Source organism: Falco punctatus, assembly GCF_963210335.1.
Source record: "Falco punctatus genome assembly, chromosome: 5".
Lineage (NCBI taxonomy): Eukaryota > Metazoa > Chordata > Aves > Falconiformes > Falconidae > Falco > Falco punctatus.
This window is the reverse complement of record NC_137584.1, coordinates 37,319,535-37,339,945: the sequence shown is the minus strand read 5'-3', so window position 1 is coordinate 37,339,945 and position 20,411 is coordinate 37,319,535. Positions and strand designations below refer to the sequence as shown.

The following is a 20,411-nucleotide window of genomic DNA, read 5'->3' as shown; positions in this document are numbered from 1 at the left end:
CTTTAGTGAAGTAATTTGGTTATGGGAGGGTCAGAGGAACAGCAGGAGATCAGAGGAGGTTGGAGTGGTGCTGTGTAACCAGGCAAGGGAGCTCACAGGTCGATCCCTGGGTTCCGTGGTGCTGAGCTGTCTTGTTGAACTGCACGTGTGCGTTTGGATTTCTTTAGGCTTTACCACTTTCCAAATACTGTGCTTGGGATAGTCTCTTCAGGAAAATGCCTTTTTTTTTTTTTTTTTCTAATTGTCTTGAATATGTGAGACATTATGATGTTGAATGATCTGGAGTACAGACCAGGTTGTTGTTGTTAATAAGCCTGATGAACAAATGGGACTTCCCTGCTCATCTCCTTCTGTAGAAGTAAAATTACCTTTTGTTCATAGTTGGAATGCTCACTGACAATTCCTCAATTCCTGGACCTTAATATTCAGAAACTGGTTATTTTGTTGTTGCAAGAAAGGCTGCTTAGTTTTTTTTTAATCAAGACTGTTTCCATGAGCTAAAATTTGTGGTTTATAGAATCTTGATTTTGTTTTTGTAGTTCACCTTAGCAGAAGCAGATCCTCCAAAGTTTGTTGTCTGTCTGCTTCTCACACGCAGTTCTGAAGTGATCCTTTGCTTTTTTTATGTATGAAAGGAGTCTAATATGTATGAAATGTATGAAAAAAAGAATCTTTTAAGTTTCTGTCTGCATTACCTCTGATAAGTGCAACAGACACACCCCCCCCAGTAGTGTTTAGGTGCTTCTTAAGGTGTTAAGACTAATGTTGTTAGTGTGTTTAATGCTGTTAATGAACACATTAGACAAAAAGTGCTGTAAAGGTGTAAAGTCCACTTTCAGTTGCTCCTGGCTGTGTGTTTGGTGGTCTAAAGAAGAGAACACGCTATCGCAAAACTCTTCCAAAGAAGAAAGAGCATAATGTGGTCTTTTAAGCATTTTAGAGACAAAGATAATGTCAGTACAATAAATTCATGCAGTCTTTCCAAGTATCTTAATTTTCCCTCAACCCTTTTTTCTCTTTAATGTACTATTAGTTTTTTTGCATGTAGGTTAAGAGTAGCAGTGTCACGTATAATTTACAAAATGCAGTGGGTTAGAGAAACAGTGCTTGTTCAAAAATGTAAAATATTACAGAAAAGTTTTAGTATTTAAAATTAAATATTATTGTAGTTTCCAGTAATGTTTTCAGAATGAATGTTTCTAATGTTTCACACAAGCTGGTTACTAAATTTGATAGAGACTTCCCTTTTACTAAGCTTAAGTTTCCTCTTTTTCTGTAAGGATATTACAAATGGGCCAATTAAGTTTTGTCTGATGCTTTTTTCTTTTCAGAAAGATGAAGGTAGTGATGCTAGTTTGAGTGATAGCCACATATCTCCTCCCGCCAAACGTACCTCAAAACATGCTGATCCTGTGTGCAAAGACAAATCAAAATCACGCAGTACTGGGCAGCGCGAGGAATGGAGCATCTCAACTGGACAGTCCAGGTAACTTGGTGCCAAAAGCAAAACGAAGTCTTACCAATTTTTCCTATCTTGCTAACCTGTTTACGCTATTTCTGCAGTGAGCTGTAGTTTGCGCTCAAGACTATTCTTTTGAAGTGTGTCATTTTCATACAATTTTCTTTTAGTTAAGATTCCAAGAATGTGGGTTACGTCAATCCTCTCATCTCTGTTTCCTTTCTATGCATACTTGTGCAAAAATGGAAAGTAATTTTATTTGAGATGCAGTCTGAATTCTAGATGCTTGGTACATCCGAATTTAGTGACTTAATTGGTATTTTTATGTACTCAAGCTGTAAGTGGACATGACATTTTAATTAGGAAACCATTATTACTATCTTTAGGGAATAGATAATGGTCAAGTTTCCTTCCATGGTTGTTTTCAGCCTCTCTTCCCTGTTTGGTTGTAAGGACTCAAGTAAATTACTGTATTTTATTAAATACAGCCTCAATCCTGCCACATTTTTATAACTCAAAATAGAAGTAATTTGTTTCATTTAAAACTGATTAATAATAATTTACAAAGCATTCTTATGTTCATAAGGTTCTTCATGTGATTACAAGTAATTATGAGACAGTGTAGACAGTATATTCCTAGGCCATGAACTTTCAGTTAATACTGAATCTTTTGTGGATATGTATTTCATGTTTATGTACAAATCAAAATCGTTCTTGTAGTGCTTTGTGTGGAAGAATGACTGTAATTCACTACTGGGCTGTCATCTGTTAGGATGAAGTATATTTAAAAACTGTGGTTTTAAATCTTAAAGTAGATCTATTTTTTGTTTGGTTTTCCCTTCTCAAACACAGTAAATTAAAAATAGCATATTATGTGCCATGGTCATCTAGAAATATATCAGAAGTCATGCAGCTTCTATTTCTTTTGTTTGTAAGTCTAGATTTGTACTGTACCTATTAGAAATGCAAAGAAATAAAAAAAATATTTAATATGGCTGGGAGAATTTAAATCCTTGTGTCAAATGAAATTTGGCCAGGAGACTGAAACTCATATTGCTGCTCCTGTAGAACCCACTGTGACATGTCTTTGCATCTGATGGTTGTTTTCTGCAAAAATCTAAAGCGCTGGGCCTAATAGTGATCTTGAAATTGCTAAGGTGTTTCCCAAAAGTTTTGTTGCTTTTACTAGTTTATTCAAAGTGTTTGAATGCTAATTGCCTTTGAATAGCTGTATCGAGTTCCTGTTCTGAAACTTAAGGAGAGAGATAACAGTAGGACATGGCATGAGAGAACATGGAGGGTTTGATAAAAAGATGTTCGGATAATTGGCGGGGATTTATATAATTGATACTTGGCAGTTTTGTCCTTATTCCAACGCTGGACATGAAGCAAAATCTGCAGAGGCTGCCTGTCGCAAAGGTTCTGAAGTTACAGTGTATTGTGGAATGTTCTGTGCTTAAAAGTTTTAGTTTCTCAGTGCTGCTTCTGCTTGGCTGGGGAGGCAGTGTTACTTGCGTGTCTAACATGATGGTTTCCTAGGTTAACTTCTCAGCCTGGTGCTACACTACCAAATGGACGTAGCTTATGTAAGTATATTACAGTGGACCTTTTTGTATCTACTTTTATATTTAACAATTTTATGTCAATGGTTTTCAGTTGCATATATTTTTGATAACTTTACTGATTACTCTGACCATTTTGACCAGAAGAGTTACTGGTTTTGGCTCAGTTTTCTTCTGTCAACATCTTGGATGCTCTCTGTGGACATGGGGAACATTCTTAGATGAAATTCCATTTCTCTTCTCAATTCAGACCTCTTGACCATGATCTCGATGTTTTCCTTAATTCCTAAATTTACTGTTACAAACTAATTTTGGCCTTCCTCTCCCAGCTGGTCTCTTTAATTTACTTACTCTCTTTGCTATTTTAAAATTTGGCCTTCAGTGGTTCTTAACATTACTTAACTATTGCTTTAGAGAGACCTGCCTTGTCTGCAGCTCCTGCTACCTTGAACAATTTTCCTATATGCTTGTACCTTACAACCTTGCCATCCCATCGCATATCTCAGCTAAAACCACTTTGTCTTTTGTGTCCCTTTTTCATCAATTCTGTCTTGTTTATTTCTGTGTTGACTCTATGTAAGTGTTAATCCATTAAGCATATTTGGTATTTTTATTATTTATTGTGCCTAAGGAACAATCAGGAGTGGGATCTCTTTTTGGCACTGTGCAGAGTAGCTGATACAGATTTGCTTGTGAAATCAATGCGTTGTATCTGACCTTTTAATACTGTATTTGAAAGACTGAAGAATTGAAACTGTGGGTCAAGTGTACGTTTTAGTATTGATGTTAACTTAAAAATATTGAATGGATATTTGAATGCCAAATTTTCATCATAAAATAAGATTATTATACAAGGAAACAAACTCAAGTCTGAAGAAATAGCTTGTAAATTAACTTTATATGAAATTTAAAAAGACATTTCTTTAGTGAATATAAGGGTGCTCATACTGTGCTCCATAACTTTTGGTTTATTATCCTTGCTAAGTATTCTCTTATTAATTCTTGTTTGTGAAAGTGTTGTTTCCTGCATTTTGAAGTAGTAATACAAATTTCTCTTAGCTCTCAAAAGCCATCCCCTTCGAGGGGAAAAAAAGGGAGATGGGGACCATGCTTGCATAAACGGAGATATAGAAGTCAGAAAAAGTTGTCGGTCCAGGAAAAACAGATTTGAAACTTTGAATCAGAGTTTATTGTTTGATCAGCTAGTAAACAGGTATGTGGGGATACTTCGGTTGTATTCACAAAGCATCTTAATGATTTTTCTAAAAAGTTAGAAAACCCTGTCTTCCAGTGCCATCTGTGTTTTACTGTGGGAATGTATTAGCGTCGAGGCAAGCTAGGTTGTGGTTTGAGTTACAGGCTGGGTCCTGTGCTGTAACTGCCAATGTTATCCATGCTCTAAAATGCAAAGCAGCTTGCCAGACTTTTCATTGAGGAGTAAGCTACTCTGTTTACACCTGAATAAAACTCTGTATGTTGGCAGTTACTGCAGAGAGCTGACATGCTGTAAATCCCCACCCTAGTTTGTTTCATAGGAACCTGTTTATGTAGCGATACCCTGAATGTGATTTAAATTGGTGATTAGCAACAATGCTTGGAAGCTTTCCAGATTTTGCTTGTATGATTTTGATCATAAAATATCAAAAGTTTGTAGCTTTTTTTGTTGTTGTTTTTTACCATTTGTTAGTAATTCACATAGGGTGGGTGTCACTTTTTGACATTTACTGTGCAGACAAAGTAGGTCAGGGAGGGAGGCACGGTCTGGTCTGAGCATAGGAATGGGAGCCAGAAATACTTTTCTTGAAATGTTATTTCTGTGTGGCCCTGGGCAGGTCACTTAATATGTCTCAATTTTCCCACCTGTAAAATGGGTTTTAATAGTCATATCTGTGAGAGACTGCTTGCTCTAGTGCTTGGAAAATGATTTAAACATAAACATTTAATTGCCAAGTATGATCTTTATTGTTAAATGTATTACGTTGAATCTTTTATTGAATTAATTTTCTTTTGCAATTTACACAGTAACTACTTGGTATCAGTTTTCAGATTTATATTAAGTTACATTTATTTTTCTAGTTGCAGTTAAATCTCCCTCTCCTCATCAACAATAGGAAAAAGTCTGCCGTGAATTTTGTAATTTGATAAGATCATGGTACTGAAGTCAATATATGAACTTACACTGATAACAGCATGTCCCATAGTCATAGGAGATTTTTAAGAACAGGTTAGACAAATGTCTGTCAGGAATGATTTAGGTATTGTGTAGTTTGTTCTTACCTGGCAGAGCAGGTGGGCTTTTCCTGGTCTCCTCCAACCCTGTTTTCTTCAATAGCAAACTGTGGCATGATTTTACCTGAAGTGGTTATGTGACACATCACAGATATTTTAGAAAAAATTTTTAAAACTCAGAGGGGTGCTCATGATGAAATCTTGACTTCACTGACTTCTGTCTCCAGAACTTCCATTGACTTCTTTCTAGGCAGGATTTCACCCTTTAGATGTACTTCTAAACAGCTTGAAAGGAAGGAAATGAAAGTTTCTGCCTTCTTACAGTTATTGTGCAATTATAGTAGAATTCCAGTGGAAATCTACCATAATGACCACAGAGAGCAGTAACTTGCTGTTCAGGACAGGTGGCCAAATAATTGACTTGGCCTGGCTAATACTCTGTTGTTTTCTTCCTTAGTAATGAAGCGTCTTGGTCAAGGTTATTATTTATACACCACCATTGTTTGGACAGCTGTTTACAAATACCTCAGATAATGAAAATGTAGACTAATTAAATAGTAGTTGAGAAATGGTAGAGCAGTGAGGTCAAATAATGAATGATGAAATTCTAGGTGTTACTGATTTAAAGCTAAAAAAAAAAAAATATCCTTTATGTATTAGTGTCTTTCTATGTCCAGGGTAAGAAGCTGCAAAGCTTACGGGGTGGAGGCATTAATTGCTTTCCCAGTATTTTAATTACGTAGGTAAAAAGCTTTACTTTTTTATTCTGTAAACTTAACCTTATCTGACACCTAAGCAGTTAAAAATGTATGTGCTGCAGTTTAAACTGAGAATTTTTTTTTTTAAATGCTACAGCCTAATTTGAACCCTGAATTTTAATGGCATCAGCATTTCTTTTGCATATTCCTTAGTTTATATACTGTGCAGTTTCCTTTATTATGGTTGGTGTTATAGTTAATTGATATTAAGTAGTTATCCTAAAATATTCAGGTTTTAATTAATTTGTGTATTTAGTTGGCCTGTAGACCTTGGAATAACCATAACAGAGCATAGAATTAGATACATTAAGTTGTTGGATGCTATCTAAAAAGTTGTACATATCTACTATTTTAAGACTGATTTTTTGTGTGTTAACTGTTGCATATATTTTAGTACTGCTGAAGCTGTCCTACAGGAAATGGATAATATTAACATCAGGAGAAACAGGCGGTCTGGGGAAGTAGAACGGCTACGGATGTGGACAGATACAGAATTTGTAAGTGCGAAGTGTCTTAGATCTTGGATAAAGGTAATATCAAGGGGAAGCGTGCTTGTTTTTGCAATCTCTATGCATTTGTCTGTAGCTCTGTCAAAAGGTTTCACATCCTCTTCAGTGGATAACACAAAAAACCTTGATAAATTCAAATTCAGAACAAAATTCATGGATCTATACTAAATCACGTTTTCTTTGTGATGAATTGTCTGCCATGCTGTCATGATGTACTGTGGTAGTTCTCCTTTGGTTTGAAGTACGCTCTGGTAATCTGAAAACAGGACCAGGACTATCATCTGCTTTGTTCCCTAAAGCAGTTTGATACTGATGTTAATTACGTGTTAGATGAAGTAGGTGCTGAGAGACTAGTTTTACCACCTGTTAAATGAGACTGCTTTTGTAGTCTACCTGTGGAGGGCTCTGTTGGAAAAAAGACTTGGGATCTAGAGATTGTGTGGAGTATTAAACTTACTAAACTGTGGGCTAACAGTGTGAATGACATGGGACAGTACTGATGGGACTGTATGTGAATTTTATTCCAGGAAAACATGGATATGTATTCTCGAGTGAAAAGGAGGAGGAAATCACTGAGGAGAAATAGCTATGGAATTCAGAACCACCATGAAGTGTCCACAGAAGGGGAAGAAGAAGGTACGTGTTTTCAAGAATTGTAAGGGTTTGTCTGAAATATTTATAAAATGAAGTTCTCCTCAACATAAGTTAGCCATTTATTGCACTACAGAAAATAGTCTGGGTTTGGATCTGAATTTTGAGTTATTAAATTCATCAGTTAACAAGACTGCTGCAAATAAGTACACACAGAAGGATTCCTCCTCTTTAGGAAGAGAAGTTTTAGGGATCGCTGCATAGTTTTGTTTAAACAAAAGGAAGCTTATCTGAAAGTAGTAGACTGAAGCCCGTTTTCTAAATGTTTCTATACTGTGTTCCATTACTCCTGTTTTCTGCAGTGCTAAGTAATTGTAGCTTTCCTTATATTCCCTGTAACAATCCTCTGGTGGAAGCCAGGATGTGATGCATGTCGTTTACAACAATGCATGTTCTAACTGGCTCACTATTTTTCATATGCTGGGTAGCCGTTACCAGAAAGAATATGTAATAGTTCTGCATCCTTCCTTTGGGAAAGGTATTAATTAAAGTCTCTGATTTCTATACATCCACCAAATTTTAGGAGGCTTGTAGGCACACAACTGTATTAGAAATTCTACCTTCCTTTAAAAATATGGATGAAACTGGCCAGTGGGTTCTAAAGGTATTGTGAAAGAAGGGATTGTGGCTAACATGGCATGATCAACAGCATGCTTGGCTTCCTTAAGAAATTAGACTTCCCTTTCAGGAATCCAGACGGTTCAATGTAGCATGTCTTGATTTTGAACTGAACCTGGTGTAAGAGGTGTGGTCTGTCCCAAATAATAAGAATGCAGTCTTAATTCTGAGATCCATAGGTGGAAATTCTGATCCTGTTAATAGATGGACCTAGGTGGTACCTTTGGTTTATTTGCTTTTTGTAAAAATGATGCTGTGAATTGTAAAGTTGTACATATTTTCATGCTGGGTCAGATATTTTTCTGAGGCTCCTGTGGGAAAAGAGAATAAAGGCATTATTCTTAATTTGAAGGATAATTATTGAAGGAAAAAGCTAGTGGATAGAAGTGATCCTTGAAGTACTTTACAATGAAGACTAATTTTACTGCATTTGTTTCCTTACTGTTGCTTTCCCAGAACTTTCTGTGGCAAACTAGAAGGAAGTTTGACAGTGTGCTGTAGATTTATCTTGGTCTTCAGATTTCCAGTGATTTGGCATTTAGTGTTAAGAGGGGAATAATTCTCAGTGGCCATTAAAATATGAATTTTTAGGATGAAGATGGCTCTGGCATTAAGTAGAAGTGTTCTGAAAGTATTTTTCCCCCTCAACAGAGTCTCAGGAAGAAGATGGAGATATAGAAGCAGAAGAAGCTGAGGGAGAAGAAAACGATCGACCATATAATCTCAGACAGAGGAAAACTGTTGAAAGATACCAGGCCCCTCCAATAGGTGAGGAACTAGGCAGTGTTCATGCAGTTCTGCTCTGCTGACCTCCCCGAGTACCACAGGAGGTGTGGGAAGGGAAAAGTTGGATGACTAATCCTCATCCTTGATAGGATTCCCATGGAGCACTTTGTGACTTCCATCTTGCCTGTTTTTGTTTGCCATGTGAACAGGACTACTGAGACACAATCTGTCAGTTTGTCAGTCAGTGGTAGTGGCATCGCTGGTGCGTGCTGCCTCCTTGAACTTTGCAAGTACTGCCATGTGCTGGGCTCAGGGTTGGAGGTGAACGGGTTTAGGTGAAGAAATAGTTGACAGAAGTGGAATTCAGAAAGTAGTCTAAAAAGTCAGGTAATTACATAAGAAAAATAGTTACCGTTATGCCTGCATCTCTTCTTGAGTGGTAAGCCTAATTCATAACGGTATATAAATTGCATAGCAGCAGTTACTGCATGTTGCCTAGGTGAGAAATTTAGAAGAGAGTAGTTCACTTGAAAGGGACTGACAAGGATCATCTAGTCCAACTGCCTGCCCACTTCAGGGCAGCCCCGAAGTTAAAGTATGTTTATCAGAGCATTTTCCAAATGCCTCTTAAACACTGACAGGCTTGGGGCAGCAACCACCTTTCTAGGAAGCCCGTTTCAGTGTTTGACCACTGTCTCGGTAAAGAAATGCTTCGTAACGTTATGTTTGGATTTGCCCTGTTACAGCTTTGAACCATTTCCATGCATTCTGTCACTTTATCCCAGGAGAAGAGCTGAGCAGCTCCCTCTCCATTTCCCCCTTCAGGAAGCTGTAGGGAGCAGTGAGGTCGCTCCTTTTCTCCAAGCTAGACAAACCCCATGTCCTTAACCCTTCCTTATGGGACATGCTGTCAGGGATCCATATAGGTTTCAGCATAGTGTCTCCTGATTTTGAACCTTTTAATACTTCTGTTGAAAATAAAGTATTCTGTGTGTATTTGGTTTACGCTACATAGTGTATGCAGTGTACTATGTCTTAAGGCTACTGGGAAATTAAGCTCTGATAGAGAAGTACTGCGGTTTATTTGTTAGGAGAAATTTCAAGACATCCTGTATTATCAGCTGTGAAGAGGTTTCTGTATGGAGTTTCATTTCCTGCAAATAAACTAAAAAGCTGGTGCCCTGGATGAATTACTTTCAGTGCCATGATAGCCATAGCTGTGACGATTTGAGGAGGCTGAGGGTGGAATTCCCATGACTGTGTCAAGCCAAGGATGGTGGTAGTGAAATAAAGCATAAGAGGTTTGATTTCCCTCCACACTCCCCAGTTCTTTCTGTAATTTGAGCTTTCAGAGAAACCAGTGATAACATTATTGGTAAAGCAATAATCTAGCACTTTCGCATTGCATTTAGATTAGTTTATTATTCTTTTATAATTGATGTTACAAACCTGTAACTTCTCTTACTCAGTGCCAGCTCATCAAAAAAAGAGGGAAAATACACTGTTCGATATTCACAGATCTCCTGCAAGAAGAAGCCATATAAGGTAAATGTCAGTCTTTTGGTACCTAGTTGTTTGCTTTCCCTCAGTACATTTCTGTTAGCTTTTGATTTTTCCAAACATTCTTGAGTAGTGCAATTGATTCACGCGTGTGCATGGGTCTTGAATTGTATCATGGTCTGATCCTGATCAGCATATAAAAATGAATTTCATAGTGATTTGTAATACCAGTAGAGGCTTTGTGATAAAGAAAATGGAAACAGGTGTGCTGCAAGTGCTGGCAGGAGTTGCATATTGCACACTGTAGCTTTTCCTCTAAGTGTATATATTTAGTGTTTAAATCCAAACCAGCAATTTAAGAAATACCCCATTTTTTTTCTATAAAAATAAACAAATCAGGCTAATGTGTGTTTCTTTTCCTTCCAGTTCAAATTTAATTCAAGTAACATTAACAATTTAATAAAATATTTACCTAGCATCACTTTTGACTCTTACTTTTTGTGTCAAAGAAGTCTGGAATACACCAAGTTGTTCTGGAAACTGTTAGTTGACTCTATTTAGCAAAGTGGATGAAGTCAGAGCTTAATACACTTTTTTTTTTTTTTAAATAAACTCACTCAAAAGTTCAAAAAGATAAATCTGTCCATGAACAGAATTCAAGTAAATGAATGCTAGTGTCAGCTGAAACTCTTTTCTTACTGCTTAATTTAATGGCACAGTGAAAATATGAGAAGTAAATAAAATAATAGGAACTTACGATTCTACAATTTCTTTGTAGTAGAAAGACATAATTTTGAAGAGCTTTTTTTCTTCTTGGCTTGAAGTGCAAATGACATTTTGTTGGATAATCTCAGGATTTCTACTTGTTAGTAAGATACAAAGAGTATGAAAGCTATTATCCCTTCAGTTTTAGCATGCTCATTGCTCTGCTCCACTCTCATTTTATCCCTTCTTGTCAGGACACTGTCATAAAAATTCTTCCTAATTGCATTATATTCTCTTTGACATATTTTTAAATGTATCTAATTTTGGTTATTGAACAGTAAAACTGATTGACAGTGTTATCCTTTGGCAAAAAACAGCTACTCAGTGCATTATCATGTTCAGACAAATGGTGTAGCTTACTATATTCACTAAAAATACGTGGATTTTTACTAGTAGCTAACTTTTTCCTGCAAAAAAAGTGCTGACTTTTTTCAAACTTGAGTACCGTTTTGTACAGAAGATGTAATGTACGTTCTCTAATTTTTCTGTAATACCGTCACCCTAAAATAAATGGTTCATGCAGACTTTGAATAATAATTCAGATTCACATCAGAAATTAAGCTACAGTTACTGGTATTTTGTGAAACCTGCTGTTCAGAATTAATGACCTCATAAAAAAGAGACCTTATGCTTTAGGAAGTATGGGATTCTTTCGATATAATTTTTTAGATAATATTTAAAGGAAAACTGAGTAAGGAGATCTTGATATTTCTGTGATACTAGAGGTGGCTGAAGTGGTTGGAAGCTTTCCTAAGTGCAACTGCTGCCTGATGAACTTCAGTAATTTATTGATTGAATACTCAGTCACACTTGCTGAGGTGACATGGACTGGACCACGTATCTACTGTTCTAGTAATGTGCATGTTGAAGTCAGGTATTCCTGTGACAGTAAAAGATGTTGTTCCCCTCCCAGATTATTTTGTTACTTAGTAAAACAAAAATTTGCGTGCATCTTACACATGAACGTACTGTACTTGCCGTTTCCACTTCATTTTTGTAGAAGAATTAGAATGTGCCATTCTGCTGCAAAAAGGCCTGAGTTTTATGCTTATTTTGCCACTTTAATAGGAGAAAGAAGCATGCCATTCACAGCAGTGATACAACCTCTTCAGATGAAGAACGTTTTGAAAGAAGAAAATCTAAAAGCATGGCCAGAGCAAGAAATAGGTATTAAAACATCCTTGGTCTTTAGGGGGGTTTGATTTTTATTATTCTATCAGAAAACAAGCAGAACTATTCTATAATGTTCTATCAGTTCTGCAAACTTTTTTGATTCTGCCTGTGACTACCTGCAGACACAGTTTTGGAGGACTGCTGGTTATATATTAATATAAGATTTTGAACTCTTATGAATAGATAATTAACAATAGTGATAAAAAGATTGAAAGATCATAACTGTTTCTTTCAATTGGGTTGTAACACAAACATCTGTTGATTTAAAACATATTTTTGTTCTTAGTTTTACTTGATCCCAGTTATTTCAGAGGTACTCCCGATACTAGCTCTTATTTTTCTCTCATCCTGTTTTGTAACAGTTATGTGCATTTTACACACCCAGCGGATGTATTTTTGACCTTACATTTATTCACCAGTTATGTAAAAGTGGAAGATCTATAAAGTATATCAGTAAATTTACTTAATGCCCCAGATACATTATTTGGAAAACTGAACAGAAGAAAATGTGTTTCCTCATCTTTTTTTTACCTGTGTGCCACACTGTTTCCTTTTCCATTGTGAGGAATTCCAGTTATGTACAGCTACCAGAAGTGTAGTTCCAAGTGTAACCTGTGTTTTACTGGTACCTTTCCTCCTCCCTTTGTGTATTTGACCTGATGTAATACCTGCCTATGTGTGGGCTTAAAGCTTCTTTGTATACACTAAGAATCTGGGACAGGTGGATGTGAGTTATGGCTGATCTACACAAAATATTTTTATTTCCTTTCTTTGGACTCTAATGAGCTGTATTTTTTTTAATTGTTTTTCCTTATACTTTTAATACTTTTCTTACTATACTGAACTTAATGCAGTTCATCACTGCCAGTGGAGAGTGTTCTGTTCTTTTGGTCAACATTGTTTCTTCTGTGCTTAATCGAAATAGCTTGTCCAGCCTGGTTTTCCAGATTGAAATATCTGTATGGAAGCATAAAACTATCTTTATATTTAAGGAATTTCCAGATATACAAGAATAAAAGTAGAGGTTAGTTTTGATTACCTTATCAATCCAGGAGGGTTGTCTCTTTAGTTAGTAGAAGGCATTTAATCTCTTGGTTCTTCCTGTTCCAGCAAAATGATCAAAACATAATGTTTATTTTTTGGTGTTTTTTTTGGTTGTTGTTGAACAGGTGCCTGCCTTTAAACTTTAGAGCAGAAGACTTAGCTAGTGGAATCCTGCGAGAACGTGTGAAAGTTGGGGCGAGTTTGGCAGATGTCGACCCAATGATTATTGATAAATCGGTAGGTTTTGTTAGAACTTCTTATTTTCCTTCCCCCAGTTATGCATAAGCAGAATTCAGTACAGCCTTTCATTGGAGTTGAAGTAAATTTGTAATGAGCTCACTGATCTTAGTTGTTTTTTTCCAGGGCTGTTGTCTGTTTATTCCTTTGGGCTACAAAGCGCTTGCTTTTGGCCCATAGGTAATGAATGGGCTGCATACATATCGTATATAAGCCAAAATATCAATTGCCCAACTATATTTATTTGTTTACAGTCAGTTTGCTATTGCAAGTAATAGTAGAAACTGGGATATGCTGAATAGTGCAGAAAGCAGAAGTGTTGACCGCCTGGGTTGGTTAACTCAGTGCTACTCAGAAACAGTGATGCATGTTAGCTTATGGTGTGTTGTGCAGAAGCCATTGAATTATTACTAGAACTGAATCATTGTCTGGAAATACTTTGGCTATATTCATATTACGCTGTGCCTGAGCTTAGAAATGCTGTCAGACTTAGGCTGGATCTCTGTAGATGTCCAAGCATCCCTGCCACAGTTATCTTGTGAACTATGTAAACCTCGTGTGGGCAACCCAAGAGTTGACTTTCTCAGCTTTTTTTTTACACTTTCAAAACTTGGGCACTCTGTTGAACAGTGCAGTGTTTTTTGTAATTTTTTTCCAAATATGTTATTTTATAAGTAAAGGTACTTTTGTGGAAAGGTGTTACAATATATGCTTTGTATGCTTTGTGTTTTTTCTAAGGTGCGTTTTGATAGTGTAGGGGGATTGAGCCATCATATCGTTGCACTTAAAGAAATGGTAGTGTTTCCTCTTCTCTATCCAGAAATATTTGAAAAATTCAAAATTCAGCCACCAAGGTAGGTGTATTTGCTCTTACTGTCATATTTTATTTTATTAAGCTCTGAAGAATGCTTCACTTGAGCACACATAGGAGATTGATTCCTCCCCTGAAGTCTTCAAATAGACTTGCATGTTTGCTACTGCACTTGTCTATCAGAATGTAATAAGTGGGATGAAGAGTTACAAAAATCTAGTTTATTTTTCTTGTGGTATGAAGGTAATCTTCATGATTTGGTCAAAGAAAGAATTCTCAAGTGTTCTGTTTAGTAGTACCTTGACTTTTTTTCCATTATGTTATCAAATATTTTACTAAATCAAGCTAAATGCTGGTGTTTTTTATGTAATTAATCTCAATAGCCTTATATTATGGCTTTAATATTTATGAATTGGGCATCTTGGTGTGTGATTTAAAGGGGTATACATAATCTAAGTAAATTGAATATTTTGGGATATTTTTGTCATTTAAAGGAAGTACATCTCTCCAAAGAAGTAATGCTGATTCAAGTATTATCTAAGATTTTATATTTGAGGAGATGTTTAACTAGTGTAAAACATCCTTTGGAAGCTTAATATGCCTTTGATTAATGTTCACTACAAAGTAAAGATTTACTGATTTTAAAGCATAAAACAAACTTTGGATTTTATGAAGTCATGTTGAATACACTAAATAATAATAATAATAATAGAACTTAAAGTTTTTCTTCTCCAGGCTCCCTGTCTTCATTATAAGATTTGACTTGGAGTTTTTCAGGAGACGTAAAATAAGTTTGTGACTGTGTTGATCCATTTATCTTCAGGGGCTGTTTATTCTATGGTCCTCCTGGAACAGGTAAAACCTTGGTAGCTAGAGCTCTAGCTAATGAATGCAGTCAAGGAGACAAAAAGGTGGCTTTCTTTATGAGGAAAGGAGCAGACTGTCTCAGTAAGTGGGTTGGTGAATCTGAACGCCAGCTTCGACTCCTTTTTGATCAGGTTAGATGAAAATACATATTTTTTCATATAATTTCTTTGTATGTTGGCTTTTTTTGTGTTTTAGGCAGCTGAAGTGATTTGCAATTGTAACTATAATTGAAACTGTAAATTTCATAATTGGGCAGGATTTGTCCAGATTTTATATTTGTATCAGTCTAAGGTGTCTCAGTTTGTCTTCACTCACTCAAACACACAGTAAAACTGATACGCTGGTGCCATCTTGCTTATTCAGAGGAGAATGCAGTCTTTTTGCTTCGAAACACTGCTGTAGTTAAAAATTCAGTTTTATTTTCAGACTACACTTTTTGACAAAGGTGTCTCAATCAATATATGTATTAGTTTAGAATTTTAATGCATTGTAACAAAAAGATTTTCCAATGTTGATGATAAATCATGAATTAACAGTAAATTCAATTATTTTTTTGCATACCAGGCATACTTGATGAGACCCTCTATAATCTTTTTCGATGAAATAGATGGCTTGGCTCCAGTTCGTTCTAGCAGACAAGATCAGATTCACAGGTAATATTTCTTATACGCTACCATTATTTTGGTATATACTGCATTATCTTGGTAAACTCTTAAATGTAATTTTACTCAGTTCCCACAAAAGGTTTTTAATTCTGCTTAAGCCCACGTACACTAGAAAGGACAGATTGTTAAGGATTTTTTTTGTGTTGAAAGTCATCTTTTCAGTTCTTCAGAGACTGTATTTTGCTGAGAATTGAATTGTAATGGAGATTACCCATCAGCAACGTTATTAACTTAAAATTCCCCAGCATTTCTTTTGGTTGCTGGTTTTGTACTGTAAACAGATCATCTGTTACGATCCCAGTAGAATAATCCATTGAAAAAAAATTTGCTATGAAATGAGAAATTGTTATGTTCTATAAATGAACTGGATACTCATATCATTTTGATTCTGGATGGTGTGGCGTGCAAACTTATGTTGAGTTACTATCATGTCATTTTTAAAAATAATTTTTACAACAGTTTACTGCTGGTTGAAATTTACTTACTGGCTGCCTTCAGTCTCCATTTTTCTGTGTTTTTTATGGTGAGGCACTTATATTTTTCATTCTATACGTGACGGCATTTGTGTGGTTATCTCCCCCCGCTCAGCTGAGCAGGCAGGAGAGAAATTTTGGGGCCAGCAGACTAGGAGGTTATAGGAATATACAGCTTTGGTTTGATGCACTTTTCTTCTGCCTGGTGCTACAGTTGCTCTGAACAGGACGATGCATACACCGTTAATGGAAGAGAACTTTTCAGAGCTGCAGTAAATGGCTTCCTGAGCTCACATTCCCCAAAGCTTTTAAAGGAGGAAGTTTGGTGTGTAATACTAAGTATAATACAGATTATATCAAAAGGTTCCTTCTTCCATTGAGACTTGAAACAGTTACGCAACTGTTACCTTAACTTTTTTCTTTGAAATTGTGAATGTTGCAGTTGAAAAAGTAAAAGAACTCGCAATCTTCCATATAATTTCTTTTTTTTTTTTTAAAAACCCACCTCTCTTTTAGCTCTATAGTGTCTACTCTTCTTGCCCTTATGGATGGACTGGATAATAGAGGTGAAATAGTTGTGATTGGTGCTACAAACAGACTGGATTCTATAGATCCAGCACTCAGGAGACCTGGTCGCTTTGACAGGGAATTTCTTTTCAACTTGCCTGATCAAAAGGTAAAGCTTACAAAGGAGATTTGTTAATAAACATTTCTAGTGTACTAAACATTTGAATGTCTGACAACCAAGGTTATGAAATAAAAATATGCATTCTTATTTGTAAGAGTGTGTTTTAATTTTTGGAAGGCATTTTTAGTAAAAGCACATTGTATACATAAAATTGTAATGAACTTCAGATCTTCAGAATATAGTTAAAACTAAAGAGAGGTAAATTGTTTGCATTAGACTGAATTGCTGATCAAAACGCTGTGGTTTTGTATGGATTTGTGTAATGAGCCGTAACTACTGGGGTTTTGGAAGTTATGGTAAGAGAAAATAGCTTTATGAGCATGTAGACTGCTAAGTACATAAACATTCTACATGCAAAGCCAGATGATATTGGTAACAGGAACATTTCAGTTCCTTGTTCTAGACTTCTATAAAATCAGCCATAATATTTCATTAATTTATACTTAAAATTAAATTTACTTTGCATATTGATAGTTATATTTGGATTCTGTAGAATTTAAAAATGAAATAGTTTTGGAATTCATGTGTATGTACTGTGCTACTCAGCAATAAATTACGTGGCAAGGCATTTGACAGTAGAAGCTGTTAATCATAGGTGCAGCAATTAAAAATTATAGAATTATGATAATTCCTAATAAAACATGAGTTTTGATCGGTTCATGTATAATAATGTTGATTAAACAGCAATTAAAATGTGTAACTGGTATACTGAAAAAAAACACTGCTTACATAAGGAATTAAAAAAGAAGCGAAAACTTCCACTCTTGAGAGATTTTGAGTGCTAGGTTCTATGTTATGCATCTCAGTGACAGGTCAAAACCAGATAAAATAACTTCATATTCACATGAATAAATAATATTCTTGTCTAAAATATTATGACATAGATTTCACTTGCTAATTTTGATTTTTTTTAATTTTTTTTTTAAATCAGGCACGAAAGCACATTCTACAAATTCATACCAGGGATTGGAACCCCAAATTGTCAGATCCTTTCTTAGGAGAACTGGCTGAAAAATGTGTTGGTGAGTGTTATGTTTCTAGTACTTTTACTGTAGATGCTTTCTCTTCTGTGTAAAACTTTGAAGGTATGTTAAATGTATCAGGGTATTTTTTTTTATTTTTACCTTTCTAAACTTCTGTACTTTCAACAGCATTTTTTTTTTTTTGTAATAACAAAATACACTTCTGTCTTACTAAAATGTGAAATGAGTAGCTAGTAGTCGTTTGAAAACACAAACATGTCGCCTGTCTCTAACATCACTGTCCTTATATAGGGTATTTCCCTCCAAGAGAAGCAAAGTGAAGTGGGAATTGGAATCTTTAGGTAGACTTCCCATTAAATTAGTATAATACAGAAGAGATAGGGAGACCTGGTCTTGGGGTTTTTTTTCTGTCTGCTTATGGAGGGAAAAAGTACCAGTACTTGTGTGGGGTTTTTTCTTGTTTTGATTTTGTTTTTACTGACTGGCATGCTCTCCTCTGACCTAAATCCAACAAACTAACCAGCCTTTCTAAAGATGAATTTTTTTCCAGATTGCTAGCACAGAACAACCTCAAAGTGTAGATATAGGCAGGGGGGAAAAAAGCACCACACCATGAATACATTAAATATACCTTTGGAGCACCCAAAGACCTGCTGTACTATGGTGGTTCAAGATAAATCTGCTGCTTAAAAGCTAGTTAGAAATAAACCCAAATATTTTTATAGTGAATTTAACAGAGGAAGTGACCCAAAACACACACCACAATCTCTTCTCAACAATTTGTCATGCAAAGATACATCCTCTGTCAGTCATCTGCTTGGACAAGCACTGAAGTTCTCAGAAAAAGGACAGTCTCAAATATCTGTGCATTGGAATCCATCATCAGAGAGATAAGAACTTCAAATGCAACATCAGTCCATTCAGTCAGCTACAGTACATCTGAATTATCCTCTTCATCCACTGGGACATCTATCATCGAAGCAGCATCCCTCCGCTTTTGATGCACAAAGACCTCAACATCTTCTGGTGAGGAGAAAACATAACTATCCAGCAAACTCCAGTTTAAGCTTTTCCAGGTGTAAGACAGCATGTGCCAAACCCATTTCATGTAAATTCTGCTTGATTTGTGCAAAGACGTGGTGCTGCTTAGTGGGAGAGAGGGGAATAGATGGGATAAACCCCAGTTGTTTCTTTGAAAATTCACCTTGGTTTTGCATTGAGAACACAATTATGTATTGCAAAATTTCAGACCATAAGGAAAGCCGTTCATAGGTTTGATTGGAAGACATTCTCTGTGCTCAGTAAACCTGTCAGTTCTGTGGAAGTCAGCTCACAAAAAGAAATACCTTTTCTGTTTTCTTTGGCTTTCCTACTGTCCAACTCCTTGATTGTCTCTGTTCTGTATCTTGGAGTTTAAATGTTTTCATACATCCAAGATTAAAACCTTTTGACTATTACCAAGGACTTTTTAAAACAGCTGAAGTAAGACTGGTTTATCTTCTTCATCTTGAGATTGCCTCATCATTTCTCTAAGTGACATCTGCAGCAACTAATTATTTAAACAGACTTTCCAGATTCTTTGTGGCCGTTGCAAATCAGACTCATTGGCGCACTTGTCACATGATACAGTATGTACTGGTCTTCTATTTCCTCTTGTGTGCAGGTTTTCTTTAAAAACAAACCAACCAATACCCCCTCAACCCCTTCCCCAAGTAAAAGCTGCATAGACTCAACAGGCTTTTCAGATGGCATGATTTATACCTCTCTCCAGTTCATCAAACTTGGGAACAATTAACTACAAGCATATGGATCCTAATGAAGAAAACTGCTGAAATGCTACCAAAGTAGATGACTTTGGGGAAGCAGGTGTATGTGCGACTTGGAACTTTTTAAGATCCAGGGGTGTAATTGTAAAGAAATTAGAAGGGAAAAGCCCCAGGACTTCAAAAAAATTAGCTTATTTCCTGAGGGTTGATTTTTGTCCCAGGTGTTGTGGATTACATACCTTTTAGGAGATTTCTGTGTATGTGAGAACTAAAGGACCCACTTCACTGAATGGCCACATGACTGCAATGTGTGTGAGACAAAGTGAAGCAGCTTGGGGAGAGCAGAGAATTGCTCAGAAGACCACACACTGATGTCTAATTAGTACCTTCAATAAACACAAGTAATTATTATGGTTTTTTTTCTCCTTACTGGAGGTGGGCCCCAGATACCCTGAACTTTAAAAATAATTTCTTATCTCTTGTGCTTACTTCATTGTTCTGAACGATCACTTTCTGTAGGTGGACAGACTCGTAACTATTAACTCAGTCTTGTAGGAAACAAAACATATTAGCAACCAGAAAAGTGTGAATTCCTCCATCTGTCATCTTGCAGATGAATCTTTTTACAATGGAATAAAGGTTATTTAAATAATGTTAAATAGAGTTGTAAAGAAGCAGACCATTGTGCTCAAAATGCTTGTTAAAAATACTCTATTCTGTGCTTATTGTTGCAGGAGCATTTTGTGGCAAAATGATGTTGTGTTAGATTTTTTCTTTCCCGTCCTAATGTTATGATGGAGGGGGAAATTTTGGCATTAGTGGTCATTTTTTTCAGATTTTTTTTAAAAAAAACATCGGTTTTTTTTAATTTCTGTCATCATGCTGAGTTGTTCACTGACTCGTTTTCCCTGCAGTCCATTTCAGGAG

The 20,411-nt window shown here is 36.0% G+C and overlaps 1 protein-coding gene across 4 annotated transcripts in view; it reads left to right on the top strand.

Moving 5' to 3' along the window:
* Positions 1 to 20,411, top strand: part of ATAD2B (ATPase family AAA domain containing 2B) — an 85,165-nt gene that overhangs the window by 21,453 nt on the left and 43,301 nt on the right. For 3 of the 4 annotated variants that reach the window (XM_080388495.1, XM_080388496.1, XM_080388494.1), the window contains exons 2-15: positions 1,332 to 1,486; positions 2,999 to 3,045; positions 4,081 to 4,234; positions 6,403 to 6,505; positions 7,045 to 7,153; positions 8,438 to 8,554; positions 9,982 to 10,057; positions 11,846 to 11,944; positions 13,120 to 13,231; positions 13,970 to 14,085; positions 14,866 to 15,040; positions 15,474 to 15,562; positions 16,564 to 16,723; positions 17,667 to 17,757. In XM_080388495.1, coding sequence (XP_080244621.1) covers positions 1,332 to 1,486; positions 2,999 to 3,045; positions 4,081 to 4,234; positions 6,403 to 6,505; positions 7,045 to 7,153; positions 8,438 to 8,554; positions 9,982 to 10,057; positions 11,846 to 11,944; positions 13,120 to 13,231; positions 13,970 to 14,085; positions 14,866 to 15,040; positions 15,474 to 15,562; positions 16,564 to 16,723; positions 17,667 to 17,757 — 1,603 coding nt within the window. Of the gene's footprint in view, positions 1 to 1,331; positions 1,487 to 2,998; positions 3,046 to 4,080; positions 4,235 to 6,402; positions 6,506 to 7,044; positions 7,154 to 8,437; positions 8,555 to 9,981; positions 10,058 to 11,845; positions 11,945 to 13,119; positions 13,232 to 13,969; positions 14,086 to 14,865; positions 15,041 to 15,473; positions 15,563 to 16,563; positions 16,724 to 17,666; positions 17,758 to 20,411 lie in introns of those variants that run through there. The other variant, XM_080388497.1, reaches the window with a different exon arrangement.